General features: G+C 38.3%; 1 protein-coding gene across 7 annotated transcripts in view; it reads right to left on the bottom strand.

Annotated features, from left to right (window-relative positions):
* CCDC91 (coiled-coil domain containing 91) overlaps positions 1-24,999 on the bottom strand; it is a 174,155-nt gene that overhangs the window by 128,113 nt on the left and 21,043 nt on the right. For 6 of the 7 annotated variants that reach the window (XM_084497854.1, XM_084497859.1, XM_084497858.1 and 3 more), the window contains 5 exons: positions 14,866-14,908; positions 14,153-14,231; positions 8,377-8,543; positions 3,388-3,564; positions 1,830-1,934 (listed from right to left, as the gene is read on the bottom strand). In XM_084497854.1, coding sequence (XP_084353980.1) covers positions 1,830-1,934; positions 3,388-3,564; positions 8,377-8,543; positions 14,153-14,231; positions 14,866-14,895 — 558 coding nt within the window. In that variant the 5' untranslated portion in view covers positions 14,896-14,908. The remainder of the gene's footprint in view (positions 1-1,829; positions 1,935-3,387; positions 3,565-8,376; positions 8,544-14,152; positions 14,232-14,865; positions 14,909-24,999) is intronic. The other variant, XM_084497860.1, reaches the window with a different exon arrangement.

Genomic DNA, 24,999 nt, shown 5'->3' with positions numbered 1-24,999 from the left:
TCATACAGTTGACCTCAGCCCATCGGTCCAGCCTATCCAGATCCTCCTGCAGAGCCTTCCTACCCTCAAGCAGATTGACACATGCACCTAACTTGGTGTCATCTGCAAACTTACTGAGGGTGAACTCAATGTCCTCATCCAGATCATCAATGAAGATATTAAAGAGGACTGGCCCCAATACCAAAGCCTGAGGAACGCCACTAGTGACTGGCCTCCAACTGGACTTGACTCCATTTACCACGACTCTTTGGGCCTGGCTATCCAGCCAGTTTCTAACCCAACGAAGTGTACGCCAGTCCAAGTCAAGAGCAGCCAGTTTCTTGAGGAGAATGCTGTGGGAGACGGTGTCAAAAGCCTTGCTGAAGTCAAGGTAGACCACATCCACAGCCTTTCCCTCATCCACCCAGCGCGTCACTTTGTCATAGAAGGAGATCAGGTTCGTCAAGCAGGACCTGCCTTTCATAAACCCATGCTGACTGGGCCTGATCACCTGCTTGCCCTGCAAGTGCTGCATGATGACTCTCAAGATAATCTGCTCCATGAGCTTCCCTGGCACTGAGGTCAAACTGTCAGGCCTATAGTTCCCGGGTCTGCCTTCCCGCCCTTCTTGTAGATGGGCGTCATGTTTGCTAGCCGCCAGTCAACTGGGACCTTCCCCGATCGCCAGGACTGCTGATAAATGATGGAAAGCGGTGTGGCCAGCTCCTCCGCCCGTTCTCTCAGTACCCTCGGGTGGATCTCATCCGGCCCCATCGACTTGCACACATCCAAGTGCCGTAGCAGGTCGCCAAACAGTTCTTCGTGGATAGTGAGGGCCACATTCTGCTCCCCATCCCCTTCCACCAGCTCAGGGTACTGAGTATCCAGAGAACAACCGGTATTGCCGCTAAAGACTGAGGCAAAGAAGGCATTAAGCACCTCCGCCTTTTCCTCATCTTTTGTAACAAGGTTTCCCCCCGCATCCAGTAAAGGATGGAGATTTTTCTTAGTCCTCCGTTTTGTGTTGATGTATTTGCAAAAAGATTTGTTGTTGTCTTTAACGGCAGTAGCCAGTCTGAGCTCCAGATGAGCTTTGGCCTTTCTAATTTTGCCCCTGCACAGCTTCGCAACATCCTTGTAGTCCTCTTCAGTGGCCCGCCCTTTTTTCCAAAGATTATAAACCCTCTCTTTTCTCCTAAGCTCAAGCTGCAACTCTGTTGAACCAGGCTGGTCTTCTTCCATGCCGGCTCGTCTTTGGGCACATGGGGATGTGCAAATGGGCTCCTGTGCCATTAAGATTTCCTTCTTGAAGAGCGCCCAGCCTTCCTGGACTCCTCTGCCTTTCAGAACCGCCTCCCAAGGGACTCTACCAACCAGTGTCCTGAGCAGCTCAAAGTGATCAATGATCTCGATGTTTGTGATGGAAGCAATTTTAATTCCATTTTCTAGCATCTAATTATATTTTCCAGATTTTCTGTTACGTAACACAAGCTATTCCACTAATATTGAAGTCAGCTAATATTTTCCAAGTAAGGGGCCATAACAGCTCTAGAACATAAGACAGTGTTAAATATGCATCTATTTGGCAAATCAATGGTTTTATTTTAATTTCCATGAAATTGATCATTCTACAGTTATGTGATTTGAGTGACAGTGATGCAGACTATTAAATCTATATTCCTGCTAACATCAAAATCAGGCTGATTTGAAGGCCCTTAAAATTCTTCAAGTCCAAAAAGATCTGGAGCAGGCCTGAAGATACTTACCACAGGAATTGCTGAACAGAAACATACTTCACACAAAACATCCCTGAACACAGCAAGATACTACAAGAAATAAAATGAAATTACCTGGATCATCTTGTAATGATCTTGATATTTAAGTAGCTTTTCTTTTTTATCCTTCAAGAAATTCATTTCTAGAATACTGTTTTCTTCCAGTAAATATTCTAATTCCTATAAAGGTTAGAAAATAAAATATGGAAAATTACAAACATTTTTGAATTGTGAAAATACAGATTCAGGTTATCATTCCAACTAGTTTCATTTCTGAAGATACGCCATTTCCTATCATAACTTCATAACAAAAACTGTAATTTTGAGAAGCATAAGGTATTCGAAGTCATTATTTTCATATTTTTAATGGCTTCTGGTTTTATACATTTGAAACGCCTATTAAACATACTTTTAGAAAACGTTTTCTCTCCAAAGGCAGAAATCCTGTTCCATACAGCCCTAATGATCTCTACCTACAGTTCCAGAATTACTAGAATTTTAACATCTTGTTCTTGTATCCCCCCTGCAAGAGCCAAGAGAGAGGAAGGAGAATGACCCTACTGACTAAACTCCAAAATTATTTGCTGTAGAAAGGGCTAGAGTTTTACATGCAGATGTTGGTCCTACCAAACCAATTCCTATAGGCAAGTTGCTGGCACCTTTTCAGTTGCTCAAAAGCAACTATTTTTGCAGCCCCACAATAAGCCAATTAAGAAACCTGCCAGATCGCTGTACAGCTATTCAAACAAAAAGCAAAATGGAAAGGGTCAGAAGGAGGACAAGAGGAGCAGGTATGTTTAGTTAGTCCTGCTTTTGAATGAAATAAGAACAGTTCTTGAGATTCAAAGTCTGATTCAACTGTAGGAATAGAAATGCATTTCACAGCTCTTCTTCATTTACAGCCCAGCTCTCAGTATCTACTCTTAAAGTCTATGCTTATAGACTTATACCTTACCAACCTTCTTCCATACTTAACTCCTAGTAACATCAACCCACTCCAGGCCTTCCCATTCTTGGCTCATCCCCATACTTATTTTCATTTCCAACAATCCATTTCCTTCTTCCATAGCACATCTTGATAGCTATCAATGAACACAGTATTAAGAATACCAGAAATTAAACCTTCTTACTCTCCAGTGTCTCATTGACCTCTGACCAGCTTAGACGCATAACTACACGCATAGTCCTACTTGGTACTCTACCATATTTGGTGTGGAAGCAACATGAAGAGTTTAGTTATCAGCACTCCTGGAGGGAGGGGAGGAAGTATTACATATTATGTTCATATAGATAGCCAAAGGCACTTTCAACTTCAGTGACCGCATGCTCACTCCCAAAACATGGACGAGCCATTATAAATACTAACTACATAGCTTTATGCTGAGACATCTTGTCTTTCTCTATATCTTAAAAAAAAAAAAAAAAAGGGGGGGAGGGGGACAAATAACTTTTTTCCTAAAATTTAAGATTTATTGCAAAAGATCTGACATGAAGAAAAAGTATTTTTGCTGAATTTGGATAATTTCTTTTAAATTTGCCTATTTTCTCCCAAAACGAATTATAAATCTGACAGCTCAAACTATGCTTAAATTCCATATAAATGTCAAATATTTATATAAAAAAACAGTCATACCTTTTTTGTTTTTATTTTTTCTTCTTCAGCAGTGCAAAGCTTGGTTTCTAGGTTTGCTACAGTTTGTTGAAGAGAGCTCTTCAATTCATTTTGCCTCTTTGTCTCATTACCATCTGGACCAATGGCCGATGTGACTTCACTTAAATTCAAAGAGGCAACTTGAATATCTACTTGATTCTAAAGGAGATGGTAAAAGGGAATTTAACATTCAAGTCAAATTTTTATTTCCAAATGAAATTATAGATTTAAAAACTATAAACACCAAGGTTATTTATTTGTAACCACAATTCTCTGAAGTTATCCATGCACACACATGTTCTATGTGCTGGCCAAGAAGAAAGGTCCAACAACAGAACAGTAGCTAGTAATTCTACTAGCATTCAGATCAATCTTTCCAATTTCCTCAGAGTTTTTCAAGAAACACTTTGGAGAAGGCTTTAAGAAGAAGGATATCAGATATCTCAGTTCTGAATGAAGTCAAAATACTAAAGAGAGGTGAGAAAGGGACAAAAATGAAACAAATCACTGGTCTCAAAGACGCAGACTTACAGCGAAATAAACTCTTCTTGGATTAGTCACACTTATGTTTTTGCCCAATGCAGACTACAAACAGCAGCCATGGGAAGGTAAGTGATTAAAAAGGATTCCAATTACAAAACAGATTTTTATTTTCATTTTTCTAAAATTAATATACTGAGGCTTGACTAAGAGAATAAGAGTAATCAGGACATGTCTAGAACAGTTAATACTATTTTAGTAAATTGTACAAGTGCAGGAATTGAAACAAAGGTTTCTTGAATATACAACTGAAAACAGATGGAACATAAATAAGACTGTATTTTCAGCAAAGCACAAAAATAAATTAGGTGAAATTTAAAATATTTTGTATTATAATAAACAGAAATTTGAGTTGCCCCCCCCCCCCCAATTATATAATCATTACTTGTTTATATAGCAACAAAGAAATTCCAAAGAAAAGAGATGGCAAATTAACTTCAACTGCCATTTTTATTCTAGCTTTTTGAAAGCCAAGAGCACTTGAGATTTGAGGTAGGATGGTAAAAGAAACATCTCAGTATGTGTTGTTTTTTTTTAAGACAGAATTGATGGATATGATTTAATTAATTCCCCTAACACATTTTATTCCAAACAAACCTTCAAATAATTGACTTTTTGGTTACTGAATAAGCATCTCTAGAGTCAAAGGAAAACAAACAAAATAACAGGGCTCAGTATTAGGGCCATTCCTCTTTAATATCTTCATTGATGATCTGGATGAGGACATTGAGTGCACCCTCAGTAAGTTTGCAGATGACACCAAGTTAGGTGCGTGTGTCAATCTGCTCGAGGGTAGGAAGGCTCTGCAGGAGGATCTGGATAGGCTGGACCGATGGGCTGAGGCCAACTGTATGAAGTTCAACAAGGCCAAGTGCTGGGTCCTGCATCTGGGGCGCAATAACCCCAAGCAGAGCTACAGACTGGGAGGGGAATGGTTGGAAAGCTGCCTGGCAGAGAAGGATCTGGGAGTATTGGTTGATAGTCGGCTGAATATGAGCCAGCAGTGTGCTCAGGTGGCCAAGAAGGCCAACAGCATCCTGGCTTGTATAAGAAGCAGTGTGGCCAGCAGGGCTAGGGAAGTGATTGTCTCCCTGTATTCGGCTCTGGTGAGGCCGCACCTCGAGTACTGTGTTCAGTTTTGGGCCCCTCGCTACAAGAATGACATCGAGGTGCTTGAGCGAGTCCAGAGAAGGGTGACGAAGCTGGTGAGGGGTCTGGAGAACAAGTCCTATGAGGAGCGGCTGAGGGAGCTGAGATTGTTCAGTCAGGAAAAGAGGAGACTCAGGGGAGACCTTATCATTTTCTATAGGTACCTTAAAGGAGGCTGTAGTGAGGTGGGGATGGGTCTATTCTCCAATGTTCCCAGTGATAGGACGAGGGGGAATGGGCTAAACTTGCACCAGGGGAGGTTTAGGTTGGATATTAGGAGGAACATTTTTACTGAAAGGGTTGTTAGGCATTGGAATAGGCTGTCCAGGGAAGTGGTTGAGTCACCCATCCCTGCAGTCTTTAAAAGTTCGGATGTAGAGCTTAGGGATATGGTTTAGTGAAGGACTAGTTAGCGTTAGGTCAGAGGTTGGACTCAGTGATCTTGGAGGTCTCTTCCAACCTAGATGATACTGTGAATAAAGATCTTGACTATACGTAGATGCACGAGATCCAGTAGATAAAGCAGACACAGAAAACTGCAGTTTGTGCTCTCAGTTTCCCTTCCATTAGAAACAGAGAGAAGTTTAGTGTGCTAATCCTACTTCTGAGTAATACATCAATCTTAAGTCTGGCGCTTGCAAAAATGGTGACATTGGACCTTGCAAAGGTGAACTTTAATATAAGATTTCAAGAGATGCTGAAGACACAGCTATAGAAAAATACAGTTCTCTTAACATCTCCCAATAGGCAAAAAAAATACTTTATTATAGTTTTATGCCCACCACTCTCCTTAAATCTTATTCACAAGGGCAGTGTCTGACCTCCATTTCAAAATAATGTTAAGAAACTTATCAACTTCTCTTCTCTCTTTCGAAATGCTTCATGATGTTGTATTCTTTAGTTTGTATTATTTCCTACATTAAAAAGACAGCAAATTGTTTTTATGAAGCATGGGTCTGTCCAGAACAAAATATGGGAACAACTAAAAAACATCCTGAAAACAGAATTTCAGAATGATTATTCAGAAGTAGGAAAGCATATTATGTATTTTCAGTAAGACTACCCTATCAGATATTTCTTAGCTTAAAAAAATGCACCTAAGCCTTAATATTCTGGAATATCTAAAGTGCTCTTTCTAGAGAATAGAGAATTGAGGTAAAAGCTAAAGATTCTGGCCTAGCTCAAACAGAAAGGATACAGACTGTTCATATTTCAGTTAGCTGATATCAAAAAGTAGGATCTGTTGTGGCTGAAAAAAAGCATATTTTCATCATCCTGCTCGCAACAGTAACTGGCTGATCAAAACATTATTAGGGAGGTAGATGAAGAGCTTAAGGCAGAAAATTACCCTATCTGGCACCAGGAAAAAAAAAAAAAAAGCTGTATCAATTCTCAGCAGAATTTCAGCTACAAGAGGAGATCAAGATGACAACTAAGACTTTTTTTTTTTTTTTTTTTTTTTTTTTTTAGTTTTGTGATCTGCCACAATCTTTAAACTCATGCAGGAAAAAAACAGAAATGAAAAAAAATAACAAGATATATAATATGTCTCAAAACCATGGTGGCAGATTCTCCTGGAAATTATGCTAAGGCACATGGAAAACAAAGAAGTGATTAGTGACAGCCAACATAGCTTCGCTAAGAGCAAATTATGCCTGACAAATCTGGTGGCCTTCTACAATGGGTAGAAGCACAGTTCAAAAAGGGAAGAGCAACTGACATCGTCTACCTGGACCTGTGCAAAGCATCTGATACAGTCCTGCACAACATTCTTGCTTCTAAATCAGAGGGACATGGATTTGACAGATGGACAACTCAGTGAATAAGAAATTGGCTGGTTGGTCACATTCAAAGAGTTACGTCAATAGCTCAACATCCAGGTGGAGACCAGTGATGAGAAGTGATCCTCAGTGGTCTGTATTGTAACTGTGATTATTTAATGTCTTTATCAGTGACATGGACAGTGGCATTAAGTGCACCCTCAGAAATTTTGCACATGACACCAGGCTGAGCAGTGCAGTTAACACACTGTAGGGAAGGGATGCCATCCATGGCAACCTTGGCATGCTTGAGAGGTGCAAACCTCATGAAGTTAAAGAAGGCCAAGTGCAAGGTCCTGCACCTGGGTCAGGGCAGTCCCAAAATACAGACTGGATGGAGAATAAATTGAGAGCAGCCCTGAAGAGAGGGGTAACAGTGAACAAAAAACAGAACCTCAGCCATCAATGTGCGCTTGCAGCCCAGAAAACCAACCACATCCTATGCTGCATGAAAAGAAGAACCGTGCCCAGCAGGTCAAGGGAGGTGATTGTCCTTCTCTACTCTGTTCTTGTTAGACCCCTCTTGGAGTACTGCATTCAGCTCTGGGTCCCCCAAGATAAGAACAACATGGACATATTAAAGCAAGTCCAGAGGAGGGCCACAAAGATTATTAGAGGTTTGGAGCACCTCTGCTAATGAAGACAGTCTAAGAGAGCAGGAGTTGCTCAACTTGGAGAAGAGAAGGCTCCCAAGAGGCCTTATAGCAGCCTTCCAGTACCTAAGGAGGGCCTAGAAGAAAGATGAGGAGATGCTCTTTATCAGTGAGTGTAGCAATAGAACAAGGGATAATTGTTTTAGACTAAAAGAGGGTAGATTTAGATTAGATATTCAGAAGAAATTCTTTGTTATGAACGTAGTGAGGCACTGGAACAGGTTGTCCAGAGAAGCTGTCAATGCCCCACTCCTGAAAGGGTTCAAGGCCCGGATGGGTGGGGCTTTGGACAACCTGATCTAATAGAAAACGTCCCAGTATTCTGATTCTCTGAATATAAAATAATAAAAATAATTCCAATTAAGGAAAAAAAAAAAGTGTTAATTCTCTAACACTAAAACCACTTAAAAAACATAAAAAACATAAAATTATGACATATCTTTATAGCTGTAATCTTTACAGGTTTAGCAGCAATACAATAACCTTTCTTCTACTGTTTCCTACATTCATCCCTGGCAACATCAGCATGTCTTTAACATTGTAATAGCTCTTAAACACACTTCTCTCTTGCAGTCCACACCAAACTAGTACAGTGTCTCCCAGTCAGAGGATTTAAACACCATTTGCTTACACTCCACACTCCTAAAGAATCAAAAATTATTTTACTTCAGAGTTTAACTCACAGAAATCATCTAAAGGACAGCTTTTGTTCTTAAAACATAATTAATCTAAATTTGCACAGAAAAGATACAATGCCAAGATATTTAATACATAAAGTTTCCGTATTGAAACAAAAATTGCTGCTTTACCTGTTCTTTAAGTACAGCTGGGTTTATAACATTGGCTGTTTGAATAGCCATTGCCACGTTATCATTTGATAAAGTGAATGAGTCAGGAGGAACCAGGCAGGATGAAGGCATAGAGTGCTCCAGAAGAACATCAGGAGAAATATTCTGAGATATATGGACTTCAGATACTAATGCAAGAAATAAAAACAAAAACAAACATGAAGATGCATTCAAAAATTAACTCTGTTTCTGAAATTTAATCCTAGCAAAACACATCACAGTAACAACAAGTAAAATAAAGTTTAAATATAATTAATACTGGAATGTAAGTTCTTTCATAGAAATTTCCAGTTATGCCATTAAAGAAACTGTACAGAGGGCCATTATCAACCCATCACTACAGAAACTGGAGCATTTTTATGACAGACTCAGATACAAACTAAGAAAAAGGGGAAGAGAAAGCTTTGCACAAATTTTGAATGTAATAACAAAATCCCACAATCTTTTATATAGCCAGCTACAGGTATGCCTTTATAGAAGAGGAAAAAATGTTTACATTAAGAATCTAAAAAAGGCTAAAATGTTACTTAACAAAACTTCTAATAGAGCTAGTGACTCATCAGGCTATACAGAGATGAAATGACAACACTGTGTTTGTCCAGTTCTTCACACTAAATATTTATTTCAGCCTGAGAAGCCATGTCTGTTAAATATTTTATAAAGCATAATACATTTTAAGTCTGACATTTTCTTTGAAATCATGTAATGACAACATGTTTATAATGCAAACCTGAAATTTCTGACAAGAGACCTTTCTGCTATAGATAATTACTTCTGTGCAAACAAAACATATATGCAGTTGCTTTAGAAGAAGCCACTCATGTTATCATTAATACATGAGGTGAACTGCAGATCCCACTATTGCTGAAAAAGGCCCCTCAATATCACTGTTTAATGAAGTACACACACACAAAACAAACAAGCATATACATTCAACTAATGGCATTCAAAATGACAATCTATGCCTTGAAACCAGATATGCCGTATCCCATCTCCTTTACCTCCCCAGCTGTGGGATTCAGGTCAAGATAGAGGAACACGCCTTTATCTACCAAAAAGAAGAAAGAAAACAGACCACCAGACAGAAAAATATCAGGATCCTAATTGCAGCTCTCTTAATTCATTCTACTTGCACATACACTTGATGGAATTGTATTAGTATTTTAGCTCAGCTCAAAATGTGCTTTTGGAGATGACCTTTCCATCTTTCCTGCTCACCATACCACTGCTATCATAATGGAACAGTTTGAGAACCCCCAAAACAAAGACTTCCCTCTGATAAAATTGCTAGACTGCATTCCAGTAGCTAATGGACCTTCAAGTCCACAGGACCAGGCTGCAATTAGTCTGCAGTAAAAGTCCTGAAGCTCATTAGTATGGATATGAACTCAAAGCCACTTTACAGATCCTGTCATCATCAATTGCTATACCACCTGCTATGATAGACAGCCACTCTGATATTAACAAAAAATTTATCCTGTATTGTGCCCTGATTCTATACACATCCTTTAGCTTCAAGTAAGCTATGCAGTAGTTCTATAGTCCTGATGAATTTCCAAAGAAAATATATACTGTTCATTGATAAAGCTACAGTATTATAAAGGAAAGGAGCACATATTCAATTGTCCAAACATATGTCAAAAGTCATATACTCAAGAAGGCTTATATAAGATGTAAACGGCTGCCAGAGCTGAACTGATAATTTATTAACCTTTGACTTCACATTAACAATATTCTACAATACGTTTGTATATAAGAACTGACAAAGTCATGCACTTTATTATTAGAAGCAGAGATCAGTAAAAGCCTGTAATTCTTGCCTGCACAAGAAAAATTTATTTTCATCCCAGTAATGAAGTTTAAGTCTGCTTCTCTACATATACCAGTTTACAGCAGTAAATCAAAATACAAAGAAAAAAATCTTAAAATCTTTCAAGATGCTATCTTACAGTTTGTTGCAAGAAGCTCTCCAAATCTTATTCTTCCAAAGAGAATCTATTCTAGAAAATAAGTATATATAGTATTCCAATATCTGAACTCAAAGGACATTGGGAAATATTAATTTCCTAAATTCTTACGTAAACCTTATAACAGCCACCAAATTTTGTAGCTATTTAGTTGAACATTAGAAGAAAGTCTTTCAGTATTCAAATGACTACACAACATACAAAAAATGAGAAATCATTCCCAACATATTTTAAAAAATATGAAAAAGTATGCATAGGTCTTGTCAAAAACCTAATTCTAAAACAAATGGCAAAGGAATGCTGATAGCGATATAGCTTGTATGAGATAATATTGTCAGAGATCCTGTTAAAGTATAATTTTAAAAAAGTACTCTCATATCAAACCTAACATTATACTTTTCTTACACTGAAGGTCTCCTGGATTGCTTGTGCCCTGCTGTGTTGTCCTTCCGGCAGATCCTGGGGTGCTTAACATTCCCCATGAGAACCAGGGCCTGCAAATGTGAGGCTTCTTCCAGATAGCTGAAGAAGGCCTCATCTACAGCAGGCAGATGCAGCCATGTCAGCTATGTAGGCCTGTCCACTAATCCTGACCCTGACAGTACTTGACTGATCACCTTCCTCAAAACAGAGCTCTCTGCCTTCCAGCTGCTCTCTTACATCAAGGGCAACTCCTTGTCCTGGCCTTTGCTTCTTAAAAGGCATATGTGTACCCACTGCAGCATTTCAGTAATGTGACATATCCTCATCATGTTTCTATGATTCCAATGCACAGACTTCTAATTCCCCGTTTGTTTCCCATGCAGCGTGTTTTGATGTACAGGTCACTTCAGAGAGGTGACCAGTTGTGCTTGTTCCCTAGAAACATGAGATCTTCTCCCATAATGCTGTTCCACAGGCATGTTATTATTTGTGTTTACACTTGCGGTGATACTCTTTCAGCCTTGTTTTGTTGATTACAGTTTCTATTCCCGCCAAGCCAGAAACTTTGCTTACAAACTCCACCATTTTCTCACTTAGTTAGTCTCTCCCTTCCTATTTCCTAGTTTAAAAGGTGTTTTTTTGTTGTTGTTGTTTTTTCTTTTGTGTGTTTGTGTTTGTTGTTTTTTTTTAAGCAAACAAAAAAGAGTTGGAAGTATGTTGAGATGCACTTTGCATTACTTGGATGATTCTGTCTCTTCCAAGATGTTATCAATCCTCAGAAATGGTCCCATAGTCATAGAAACCAAAACTATGATGGCCAGCACTGGCTGCATAACCATTTCTTAACCAACAGTCATTGACAGTAAACAGAATGCAAGTGACAGAGTCCTTTCTATGATTCCCTCTGTTATGAAGTTAACCTTAAGCAATTCTTAATTGCTGTTGTTACAAAAGAAACATCGTCATCACTGATGTACAACTGAAACAAATGGCAACAGAATGAACTGTTTCTGTGTATGAATATTTATTCAAATTACAAATATTGAATAAAGATAAATTACCCAATCTGAAGCAATAATTTTCTGACCAACTTGGAATGGCTTATTTTTAAATCAATACCACTTCCAGATAAATGATTTAAAACTGTCTTGGCACCCACTGTGTGCTGGGAAAACCCTATTCCATTGTTTCACTATGAAGTTTTAGCACGAATGATTTGGTAAAGAGAAATACATAAACCAAAATTTAAAATGGTAATAAAAAGCCACACAATTTTAAGGTGTTTCTGGTAGCACAATAATGTTTATTCTAGGATGAATATCTCTAACACAAAATAGTCAAGTGCGCTTATGATAAGGTTTAAGTCTTCCATTTACTCAACGGTTTTCACAAAAAGCTACAACCACCCGCAGTTGATCCTGTAAAGTTACACAGATTGGAAAACTGCAGAATAGTCTACAGAAGATGCCCAGAGAGGTTTTTTTTAGGAACTAGCTAAGAACTATAGGCACTTAAGTTCCATTTACATTTAGTAACTGGAATTAAGTGAGTGAGCGTTCCATTGTAAATGTCTTACAACTTCATTCTTCTCATATGACTAAACATGATTTGAAATATAAAAAGAGAGACTGGCTTATCTCTGGTATCTATGGCTAGGTAAACTAAGAAACAAGTCAGGAACTGCTTCATCTAATCATCCCATGTAGCTACGAGAAGTAAATTATATACTCTGGTAAACTGAAGGAAGCACACCAACTGTGGAAGAGAGGCAAAAGTATGAGAGTGTTTCAACATTAAAATATTTACTATTTCACTGCTGTTCCAGGGACTCAGCCATATACATTTACAATGCTACATAAGTGAATTATAATAGAATAACAATCATAATAGAATAACAATTATAATTATAATTATAATTATAATTATAATAGTACAGTATATATAGTTTATATATTACATAATTATATTATCTATGAATTTATGATATATTGTTCTAATATTACATCATACATAAGATACAACATATTTATATATTGCATAGCATTGATGTATATGATTATATAACATACAATTATGATATTTATGATGGAGTATTTTTTTATTTTATTTTTTTCCTGAAGGTCTTTATTTACCTTTTCCTGCTACACCAGTACTCTCACTGTTTTCCCAAGGAGTGCTTAAATGTCCAGCCTCTATGATGAGTAAGCTCAGAAGTATGTTAGCATGATTCAAGCAATCTTTTACTCCCATTTACCTACAGCAACCCATCATACCACTAATGAGTATATACCAAGTGCAAAGCAGTATTAAATTCTACCATTATGAATCTAGTTAATAACTGATAATAGTTTAAATATACATATCTGACTTACTCTATAGGAGTTTTTATTTATTTAAAATTTTGTGTAAATTGTTAGTGGAAACTAATATTAATGCAAGTTAACTTCCTACCTTTTCTTCCACCCTGAAGACATCTCACTAGTGAAAATTTTGAGATTTAAAATGAATACATTTCACAAAATCATAGAAGTCTCAAGTTGGAACAGAAAAAAATATTTTAACTTTGATCTACTAGATTAGACAAAGTATTATATTGTTTCTTTGCAAAGGAAAGATTCCCTATGTTTTCCAAGTAGAGGAATAGCGTTTTCCTAAATTTGGAATGCCTTTAGACTTCTGTGTGATCTACAGAAAAAAAAAAAAAAAAAAAAAAAAGAAGTTTCATACATATTTATATTCCCTTCCCTCAGAACTTCACACAGTAAAACTTCAAGTTTTAAAGAAGGTTTGGTTCACATATTAGTGTTAACAAACAAGGAATAAAAATTTCAACCGTATCAGACACTTCAGAATACAGTCTGCATTGCAGATTAAGACTAAACAACTTTTAATTAGAACATCATCTAATAATTCACCTCCATATTGGTACAAACAAGGTTTTTCTTTCAGAGAAACAAAGCTAGGTTTTACAAAGGGAAAGTAGGTTAGTTTATAATATTTTATGTCTCTTTACATTAAAAAACCTTCCAATAGACTTTTCATGCTCAAAATTCAGAACATCCTTTGAGCAGTTCTGTTTCTTCTTCTTCCCTAATTGTCTTAAGCCTTTGAACTGGAGAAACTGTACTTATCTTTTTTACATGTATTTCTTAAAGTGAAATTTTGAGAAGTACAGCTTCCCAAAATAATTACTCTGGAACATTCTTATGCCTGGCTTTCACTGCTGTCCACAATTTTATCATGTTTATATCCCCTTCTGGGTACTAATGCTTACAATGAATACAGGACAGTAATACCTTACTAAGAATTTTGTTAGTGTTGTTAGGTTTTTTCTTTTAAATCAATACCTGTAGGAAATGCTGCCCAAGAAATAGCAGGAGACGTAGTCTGCTTTTCACCATTTCCACACTCATAGCTCTCTGCTGCCTACAAACAGGGAAGAAGTGTTATTATTTTCTTACAAAATGCTATATACTCTTATTAAAAAAAATTAAACATATTTATCTACCAAAGTTTCCAGGCATATTTTCCTAGTGTAAAGCAGAACAAGAACTTAAGTTTCTAAACTATTTATTTATGCATCTTACTACTTGTCAGAACACTACAGAGAATTGAGTCAAATATAAACCATCTATAAAGCACATATAATAAAGGCCTCAGTTAGAAAGGGAGAAAAACTGTAAACTAGAAAATTGAATATCAGAGAAATTAAACAAATGTAGAAGCACAATAGACCATATATTTGATGTGCATAGAAAAACATGTTTATTACTGAACAAATATAAGTTACATTTAAGAACTGAAATCTAGTTTAAACAGATTTATATAGAGAATATAACATCTACGATTTAAGTTTTTTAATGTATTTATCATCCCCTATTTCTGTTCTACACAAGAATAAAATATTACTGAAAGTATGCTACTATTTAATTCAATTTGACATTTTCATGAAGTTATAATTAACAGAAGCACAGGTGTAACACATTTCTTTAAAAGAATACTGCCAAAATTGTTTGTGTAAGTAGTTTAATATCAAAATTAAGTCATCAAAATAACATACCTCAAATCCTCCAAAATCATCATCATCCATCTTTCAAATGGTACTAGAATATAGTTTAAAAAAAAAAAAAAAAAAGATTTAAAAGCAAAAACAAAACCACTAAACAGATATATGCTGTCTACTTATAAAATAACAATAAAGATATTGTAAAAACAAAAGTTACAGTGTTAAAGTCAGGTAGAATAAGCTATAGCAGTCAAATCCTAAAAACCATCAGCATGAAGTAATACAGCATTCTGTACTGCAGGAAATTGGGTATATTGCATTGATCAGTTTCATAAGAGAAACATGTTGATTTTATACTATGTTGATTTTTTAACTAGAAATCTAAAGAAATGACTCACATATCATACCTCAATTAAATGACAGATGAGTAAAGACTTTCTTAGATACAACTGCTTCCTAGCTCATCTATGTACTCTTCCTAACATCACCACCTTCTCATTTAGAAAGAAGATTCCATCTTTCATTAATTCTGTCATGGAGATAAGTAGTTATAACAAGTTGCCTGAAATCTTTCAAATTCACAAGTTCAACAAAAGATAACCTAAAGCAGAATATTTTCTCTCAGAATACGAAGGGCTAGAACTTCAAGCATGGAAGGGCTTTCAAGGGCTAGAACTTAAGAAGCATGTTTTTATTGATCAAGCTAAGTAACAAAACTTTCAATTTTTGAGATGGAATTTGAGAATCTTCAAGGGAAAAGATAAGCACTGTCTATCAATATTGTTGAAGATCTTTTCAAGATAAGAATGTAGCAAATTTTTCTATCATTTTAAGACAGAAAAATAGAAAGAGTTATTTTAAAAGTTGTCTATTGCTCACAAGCTTTGTGGTCAAGAACCCAGAACCTCAATAAATGGTACTGAAACCAAATACAAGCAGGATTTCTGACCATCAGATTCCTAATGATGAATTTTCTTCAGTAGTAATGAATGTGATCCAATTTAATGGAATCAAAATCTACATTGTACTTTGTAGTTCTGTGCTCATGTTAACAAATAAAAGTGTTTTGTTGTTGTTGTTGTTTTCTTTTTGTTTTTTTTTTTGAGTTTTAGCCCTGAATTCTGTGGCATTTTGATATATTTATAGTTAAATTGCCATTCCTTTTGCAAAAATGCAGAGTAATTCAGCTAATGAAAGTAACTCAAGATATACATAGCTCTTCATGGAAGTTTATAATAAGTATAAGCTCTTAATAAAAAATCGTAATATATGAATGAAGGACAATCCAAATAAAATTTTTGTAAAGTGTCAAAACATATACAATTTATTTCAGTTAAAATTGATTATGATCTGGAGAAACTTAACACTGTAAAAACATGCTCAAATAGAAGAATTCAAAAGATTTGAAGGACATCTACAAATTAGTGTCAAAAGTGGACACTTACAGTTTATATCCGTTGAGAAACATTACTATAAAAACACTAATTCAAACACACATCTTTCAAATTTTAACAAAATTATTTTCAAGTTCTTATTGGTGAATTTATTAAATCAACACTTAAAATGTGATTAGATAGATCTGGTTAAATTAAAATAGAATATGGTACAATATTCATTTCTGGTTATAAGAAATACTTGGCTTTTTAACAACGGCAAGGGTCTTTGTTTGTTTTTGAGGAAGAACGTTGTTGGGTAGCTAGGCAATCACCAACGATATGGAGTTTAACAAGAGCCACTGCCGGATGCTGCACCTGGGATGGGGCAACCCTGGATATACATGTATGTACAGACTGTGGGATGAGAGACTGTAGAGCGGCTCAGCACAAAGGGACCTGGGGGTTTTGGTCAATGGAAAGTTGAATATGAGTGAGTGTGCCCTGTCAGATAAAAGGGACAACTACATCCTAGGGTGCATTAAGCACAGCATTGCTAACCCATCGAGGGAAGCGATTGTCTCTGCACTGGTGTGGCCTCACCTTGAGTACCATGTGCAGTCTTGGGAACCACAATATACAGACATACAACTATTAGAGGGTGCCCAAAGGAGGGCTACAAAAATGGTGAAGGGTCTAGAGGGCAGTCACTTTGTTCAGCCTGGAGAAGAGGAGACTGAGGGGAGACTTCATGCTAGCCCACAGCTCACAAGGGGAAACAGAAGGGCAGGCACAGATCTCTTCTCTCTAGTGACCAGTGACAAGACCTGAGGGAATGGCATGAATCTACATCAAGGAGGTTCAGGTTGGGTATTAAAAAAAGGTTCTTAACCAAGAGGATGGTCAGGCACTGGAACAGGCTCCCCATAGAAGTGGCATCAAACCCATCAAGAGTTTGAGAAGCATTTGGACAATTCTCCATATGATAAGACATATGGTCTGATATTTGGGTGGTTCTGTGTGGAGCCAGAGTTGGACTCAATGATCCTTTTGGGTCCCTTCCCACTCAGGCTATTCTGGTTCTCTGATTTTTCCAGAGCTATCACTGGGAGATACTGTCTTTCCAAAAATATGTTACTTCTTGCATAAAAGGGTGCTTTCTGCAAGAAGCAGGAAACAGGATCATTCCAATACTTTAAGAACCACACTGAAAAAAATTAATCAAGCCAACTTTTAGGAGTCTTTCAACCTTGAAAGTACATGTTCATTTAGCTCTAAAAATATTTGAATAATTCATTGCAAGCTTAGCTGATAACAATGCTCAAAGTATCCGCAAATATACCATTTCTCAACTCTACTCCCTATTCTTGTGATGGAAACACAATGCTGGTATTAATAAGCTGCATAACTAGCCTAAGGCTTGACAATGAACCGCAACAGCTTTAGTAGAAGCATTTTTAAAATCAGGCTATTTTAAGATGGGCTATCAAACATTTCCTTTCTCACAGTCTAAGAGCATTATATGCAGCATCAAAATAGGAAAGAATACATTAAGCACTGACAATCTAAAGAAGGATTTTTTTTTTTATAAAAAAAAAACAGCCCACATACTCTTACCATGACTAAATGTGGTCTCTTTAAGTATGCCTGATACTGAAATTAAGTAACTGTGAAATTTGGCAACAAGTAATCAACCTCAAAATTACAGATTCATAGCAATTACGGCTGGAAAAAGCAAAGTAGGTAACACAGCCCAGGCCATTTCCAAAACATTACAGTTCTCCAGTCATGTCCTACAAAGCTTGAGAAGCTCCCCAGAATCACACTCCTGTGAAAAGAAAAAACTTCCCATGGATTACGAAAATGTAAGCCACTTCATTTTCAGTAAAGATTAGATTTTATGACCAGGTTTGTAATCACCAAATGATACAATATTCAAATATACAAAATTAGACCAGAAGGGACCTCAGCAAGTTATCTCATCCAAGCTCCTGCTCAAAGTAGAGCCAACATTGATCAGGTTGTTCAGGGCTTCATTCTCTATGACCGACAGATAACAAAGCATGATTAATGTATTCAAATACAGGTATGTGTATCTGAGATGCTTGCAAGCTTTCCTATACAAAATGCAGCCACCCAAGCTTGACCATCAGCTTAACATATGTCACAAGAACTTTGTGAAATGCACTTACCCAACGCACAGACCAAAGTCATGTTTTTATACACAGGAAGATGAGTGGTCTTTCACAAAGAATAACGGAAAAAAAGACCATCTTCCCCTCTCCAGCTGTTAGGAGAAGGACTGTTGTAATCCCACCAGAAATCTCAGTTTTCTTCATATCCAGAAGTGGTAGAGACACCAAACATTAAACAAAGAATGATTCTTCATTCACTTAAAAGTTTACCTTTGATCAGTAGGAATTCAAATTAATCAAGTCCTGATCTATTACCTGATAAATCAAATATGTGTGCTTCAGTAACAAAGATACCGGTAATTTTGCCAGGTACTTTCAACTGGACACATTTACGTAGTCAGTAATTTTGAGTGTCTATCTTACTTGCAGAGTTTTGTACATTTTAAAGAAACAACTTACAGAGCATACTGCTTTTTGTTTTGTCAGAACAGTATGTGTGGAGCTGGCTCAGGGTGGGGCTGCAGCATTTTTACTTCTGGCAAATACAGCTAGTAGTTAACCCCTACCTATGACAACATATCAGTTTTACTCGCCTGTTTTTGCTTACTAAATGACTCATTCAATGTGCTCAATCTAGGACAGTCTTTTCTTCACCGGACATAACACAGACTGCATTATTTGAAGAACAAAACTTTGGCCGAAACTGCAGGCTCCAAAAAGCCTATCCAAAATATGTATGAGAAGCAAAAAAAAAAAACAGTCATTTAGAAAGCATAATATACTACATATATACATTTATAAAGCATACATATAGAAAGCATCACAGATGCTGTGACAAAGAGCGGAACAGATGATAAACTAAGTTATTGAAAAACTTCAAACCAGCTCACGTTAACTTCTCCTCACAGCTCTTCTGCAAAAACTCAAGAAGCCCATGGGCAATTTCAAAATGAGAACAACCTCTTTTTCCGCTCTTCTCCTGACCTATACCCATTAGTACTCCACAATAAGCATTAGGGCATCTTAACAACCTAGAGTAGCTACTAAGTCATTTGTTAGAAATTTCTGATTACAGAATATACATATCCCCAAAGGACGCACATCTCCACAAAGACCAAAATATGATTTGAAATTGGAAATTAAAGTAACTTTAGACTATCTGGAAAGTTGTTTGTTTGTTTTAAGAAAATTTTAATTTCTTCCTTCACTCCTGCTTGAGATCTCAACACTCAAAGCAATTTGTTTAATAACACTCAGATCATAATCAGAGCAATGTATTTCATTTACTGTGGACAGGAATTCAGTATGAAGAACAACATAAACATTACCAAAGACCACTGTCAAAACAAACTAAACAAGTGCTACTAGCAGAATTGGCGAGGTGGGTCGTTATTCTGAGGGGTTTGCTCATTCCTCGTTTTAAGGCCAAATTCCTCTGGCATCACTGTCAGGTATCAATCCCTCCTAATCACAGGTTTAACAATGTACTGAAATATAGGTGATTTTTCACTTTTTTCTTCAAAAAGAATGGAACTACAAGATGCAATAATGCTCAATTCTTTAAATCACTGAAGAGTTCAATCCTTTTAGTGCTTTATTTTTGTAATTTCCAATTCTGTAATTTGCCTTATAGCAGTATGTTGTTTGTAATGAAAAGCTTATGCAGATTTTAAAAATAGCTGGATATTCAGTAAAATTGAATGGAAAAAAGTCCTACAAAGATGGCATGATCCATGTGATTAACATTCGCTTAGTTGTTTGTTATTTATTCAATGAAGAGTTCACAACAACATTACAGAAAAATAATTCAGGTTTGTTTTGTTTTGTTTTAAACAGGAAAGCATATTACAGCTCCTACATTCTGCATTAAAATTTCAGTATTTATCATCTGTTTCTAAGAAGCAAAGTATACACTTAACCAGAGGCAAACATCAACAACACCATTTGGAGGACCTAAGACTGGAGTAATATTTATGACCATTATTCAATTTGAAAACTTTGACTGTATTAGTAGTTGCAATAAATGTGATCTTTAAGTAAAAAAGATGTTGGAATTAAAAAAAAAATTACACAAGACTTCCATGAGAAATTCAATGTTTATGCCTAAAGCATAACTAATAAATTAGTTATATAATAATAAATTGGTAATTGTTTCAGAGATACTCAAAATTCTTCTACTATTAAGAAATATGCTATTTCAAGTTGAGTACTCATTACTTTGAACAAGCTACAAGTATTTAATGAGGTATCTAAGTCCCCCTAAGTTCCTGTTCTACTCTGTGCTGGTCCGGCCTCACCTCAAGTACTGTGTGCAGTTCTGGACAACACAGTACAAAAAGGGCATTAAACTGGTGGAAAGTGTCCAGAGGAGGGCGATGAAGGTGGTGAAGGGCCTAGAGGGGAAGACATATGAGGAGCAGCTGAGGTCACTGGGCCTGTTCAGCCTGGAGGAGGCTGAGTGGGGACCTCATCATGGTCTACAACTTCCTTGCGAGGGGGAGCGGAGAGGCAGGAGACCTATTCTCTGTAAACACTAGTGATAGGACCTGCGGGAGTGGTGTTAAGCTGAGGCAGGGGAAGTTTAGGCTGGACATCAGGAAGAGGTTCTTCACCAAGAGGGTGGTCGCACACTGGAACAGGAGTTGGACTTGATGTTGGACACTAATGCACGCAGCATGGGTAACAAACAGGAGGAGCTGGAAGCCATCCTGCAGCAGGCAGGCTACGACTTGGTTGCCATCATGGAGACGTGGTGGGACCACTTTCATGACTGGAGTGATGCAATGACTGGCTATAGGCTCTTCAGAAGGGGCAGGCAGCACAGAAGGGGTGGTGGTGTGGCTCTCTATATTAGAGAGTCTTTTGATGTTGTGGAACTCAAGGCTGGGAATGACAAGGTTGAGTCCCTGTGGGTTAGGGTCGGCAGGAAGGCCAACAAGGCTAGCATCCTGGTCGGGGTCTGCTATAGACCGCCAAAACAGGACGAGGAGATGGATAAGGAGTTCTACAGGCAGCTGACAGAAGTTGCAAAATCATCAGCGCTTGTTCTCGCAGGGGACTTCAACTTCCCTGACATATCCTGGAAACACAACACAGCCCAGAGAAAGCAATCTAGGACATTTCTGGAGAGCGTGAAAGATAGCTTTCTGATGCAGCTGGTTAGTGAGCCTACCAGGGCAAGTGCCCTGCTAGACCTTCTCTTCTCAAACAGAGAAGGACTGGTGGGAGATGCAGTGGTCGGAAGCTGTCTTGGGCAGAGTGACCACGAAATGGTGGAGTTCTCTATTCTTGGCGAGGCCAAGAAGGGGACCAGTAAAACTGCTATATTGGACTTCTGGAGGGCTGACTTTGAGCTGCTCAGGACACTGGTTGGTAGAGTCCCTTGGGAGGCGGTTCTGAAGGGCAGAGGAGTCCAGGAAGGCTGGGCGCTCTTCAAGAAGGAAATCTTAATGGCACAGGAGCCCATTTGCACATCCCCATGTGCCCAAAGACGAGCCAGCATGGAAGAAGACCGGCCTGGTTCAACAGAGTTGCAGCTTGAGCTTAGGAGAAAAGAGAGGGTTTATAATCTTTGGAAAAAAGGGCGGGCCACTGAAGAGGACTACAAGGATGTTGCGAGGCGGTGCAGGGGCAAAATTAGAAAGGCCAAAGCTCATCTGGAGCTCAGACTGGCTACTGCCGTTAAAGACAACAACAAATCTTTTTGCAAATACATCAACACAAAACGGAGGACTAAGAAAAATCTCCATCCTTTACTGGATGCGGGGGGAAACCTTGTTACAAAAGATGAGGAAAAGGCGGAGGTGCTTAATGCCTTCTTTGCCTCAGTCTTTAACGGCAAGGGCAGTTGTTCTCTGGATACCCAGTACCCTGAGCTGGTGGAAGGGGATGGGGAGCAGGATGTGGCCCTCACTATCCACGAAGAACTGTTTGGCGACCTGCTACGGCACTTGGATGTGTACATGTTGATGGGGCCGGATGAGATCCACCCGAGGGTACTGAGAGAACTGGCAGAGGAGCTGGCCATGCCGCTTTCCATCATTTATCAGCAGTCCTGGCGATCGGGGAAGGTCCCAGTGGACTGGCAGCTAGCAAACGTGACACCCAAACGTGAAACCTGATCTCCTTCTATGACAAAGTGACGCGCTTGGTGGATGAGGGAAAGGCTGTGGATGTGGTCTACTTGACTTCAGCAAGACTTTTGACACCGTTTCTCACGGCATTTTCCTCAAGAAACTGGCCACTCGTGGCTTGGACTGGCACACGCTTCGTTGGGTTAGAAACTGGCTGGATAGCTAGGCCCAAATTGTCGTGGTGAATGGAGTCAAATCCAGTTGGACGCTGGTCACTAGTGGCATCCCCTAGGGCTCGGTACTGGGGCCAGTCCTCTTTAGTATCTTTATCAGTGATCTGGATGAGGGCACTGAGTGCACCCTCAGTAAGTTTGCAGACGACACTAAGTTAGGTGCGTGTATCGATCTGCTCGAGGGTAGGAAGGTTCTGCAGGAGGATCTGGATAGGCTGCACCGATGGGCTGAGGTCCACTGTATGAAGTTCAACAAGGCCAAGTGCTGGGTCCTGCACCTGGGGCGCAATAACCCCAAGCAGAGCTACAGACTGGGAGGGGAATGGTTGGAAAGCTGCCTGGCAGAGAAGGATCTGGGAGTATTGGTTGATAGTTGGCTGAATATGAGCCAGCAGTGTGCTCAGGTGGCCAAGAAGGCCAACAGCATCCTGGCTTGTATAAGAAGCAGTGTGGCCAGCAGGGCTAGGGAAGTGATTGTCTCCCTGTATTCGGCTCTGGTGAGGCCGCACCTCGAGTACTGTGTTCAGTTTTGGGCCCCTCACTACAAGAAGGACATCGAGGTGCTTGAGCGAGTCCAGAGAAGGGTGACGAAGCTGGTGAAGGGTCTGGAGAACAAGTCCTATGAGGAGCGGCTGAGGGAGCTGGGCTTGTTCAGCCTGGAGAAGAGGAGGCTCAGGGGCGACCTTATTGCTCTCTATAGGTACCTTAAAGGAGGCTGTAGCAAGGTGGGGGTTGGTCTGTTCTCCCATGTGCCTCGTGACAGGACGAGGGGGAATGGGCTTAAGTTGAGCTAAGGGAGTTTTAGGTTGGATGTTAGGAAGAACTTCCTTACCGAAAGGGTTGTTAGGCATTGGAACAGGCTGCCCAGCGAAGTGGTGGAGTCACCATCCCTGGAGGTCTTTAAAAGACGTTTAGATGTAGAGCTTAGGGATATGGTTTAGTGGAGGACTTATTAGTGTTAGGTCAGAGGTTGGACTCGATGATCTTGAGGTCTCTTCCAACCTAGAAATCCTGTGATTCTGTGATGATCCTTATGGATCCCTTCCCACTCAGGGTAGTCTATGATTCTACGATTCTAAGTCTTCTGGCTGGAATCAAAGGTAAACAGTAGGATGATATTTTAAGAAGAAATACAAGCTTTTTGTCTCTTCAAAAAATGGGAATTCAATTAAATTTCTACCTTTAGAAAGGTAGGAGGGTTTATGCTTCTCAGTTTGATTTTTTTTCCCCTCCCAAGTCTGGTAGCATTTTTAATCACAATAAAAAGGCAAACAGCTTTAAAATTTCCAGAAAAAGAGTTAAGGACTTTGGAAAGTATAGTTTAATATTATTCAAATTAATGATATGCTGCCAAAAGCAAATTAATAGAAAAAACGTATATGCCATATAAGTACAACACAACTGGAGATCACAGATGCAAGGCTTAATTTTATGCTACATGAGAAAAAATGAAGTCTACTTTTTTTCTCCTTATGGTTGAGCATCTAAATCTCTGTAGTCACACAGACTTGTATCTGTACATGCCAGTTCTCAAAGAATGTTTAGATGTTCAGTCAACAACATTCAGTTGACTGAACATCTAAACATTCTTTGAGAACTGGCATGTACAGATACTGAATTGAAGATGGTAGGCTGAGACTGAAACAAGAGTATTCTGCTCCTTTAATCAAAAGAACTGCCTTTTTATCCTTCAATCAGATGGACAATACCATTCCATACAAAGATGTTCAAGGGCTGTATGTACTACCTTCATCATGAGATAATGAAAAATAGGTATCAACAAAATGCCAATTTAGTCACAGTACGGGATGTAAGAAATATCTACCACCATGAATCAGTTTGCACTTCATCAACGAAAAGCACAATAATACAGCAATTGGTGCCTGGATTTGATCACATGAAAGAGGTATGTCCAATCAGATATTAAAGGAAGAGACTTCAAGGTCATGGGGAAATAAAGAAAAAAGTACACTGTATACAGTGTATCCAGTCCTTTAACTGATTTCTGCTACATTCAAGGGGGCTCAGGGGAAGAACACAACACAGAACATGTCACAGAACTTACTCCCCAGCATTGGCTTAAAACTTTTTTTTTTTTTTTTTTTTTTTTTTACAAAAAGATAATGAAGTAAGAAATCAGATGCAAAGTCACCTATTTAACAGTAGTAGTTGCTTATATTACAACTGATTCAATTGAAATGTATGTGGCTGTTAAGAAAATATGAGAGCCCATGTAAGATTCTTTTCCACAGCCCAAATGAAGCACAGTTGAATATATTCAAGGAATCATGAAAAAAATTTAGTTTGGGAGTCCTCAGGAGGACACAACCACACCCAAAAGCACATCTACATTAGGCACTACATCATGTTGTTT

The sequence above is a fragment of the Aythya ferina genome (assembly GCF_964211825.1).
Source record: "Aythya ferina genome assembly, chromosome: 1".
Lineage (NCBI taxonomy): Eukaryota > Metazoa > Chordata > Aves > Anseriformes > Anatidae > Aythya > Aythya ferina.
Note: the sequence above shows the minus strand (reverse complement) of the source record. Positions and strands in the feature narration are given on the sequence as shown.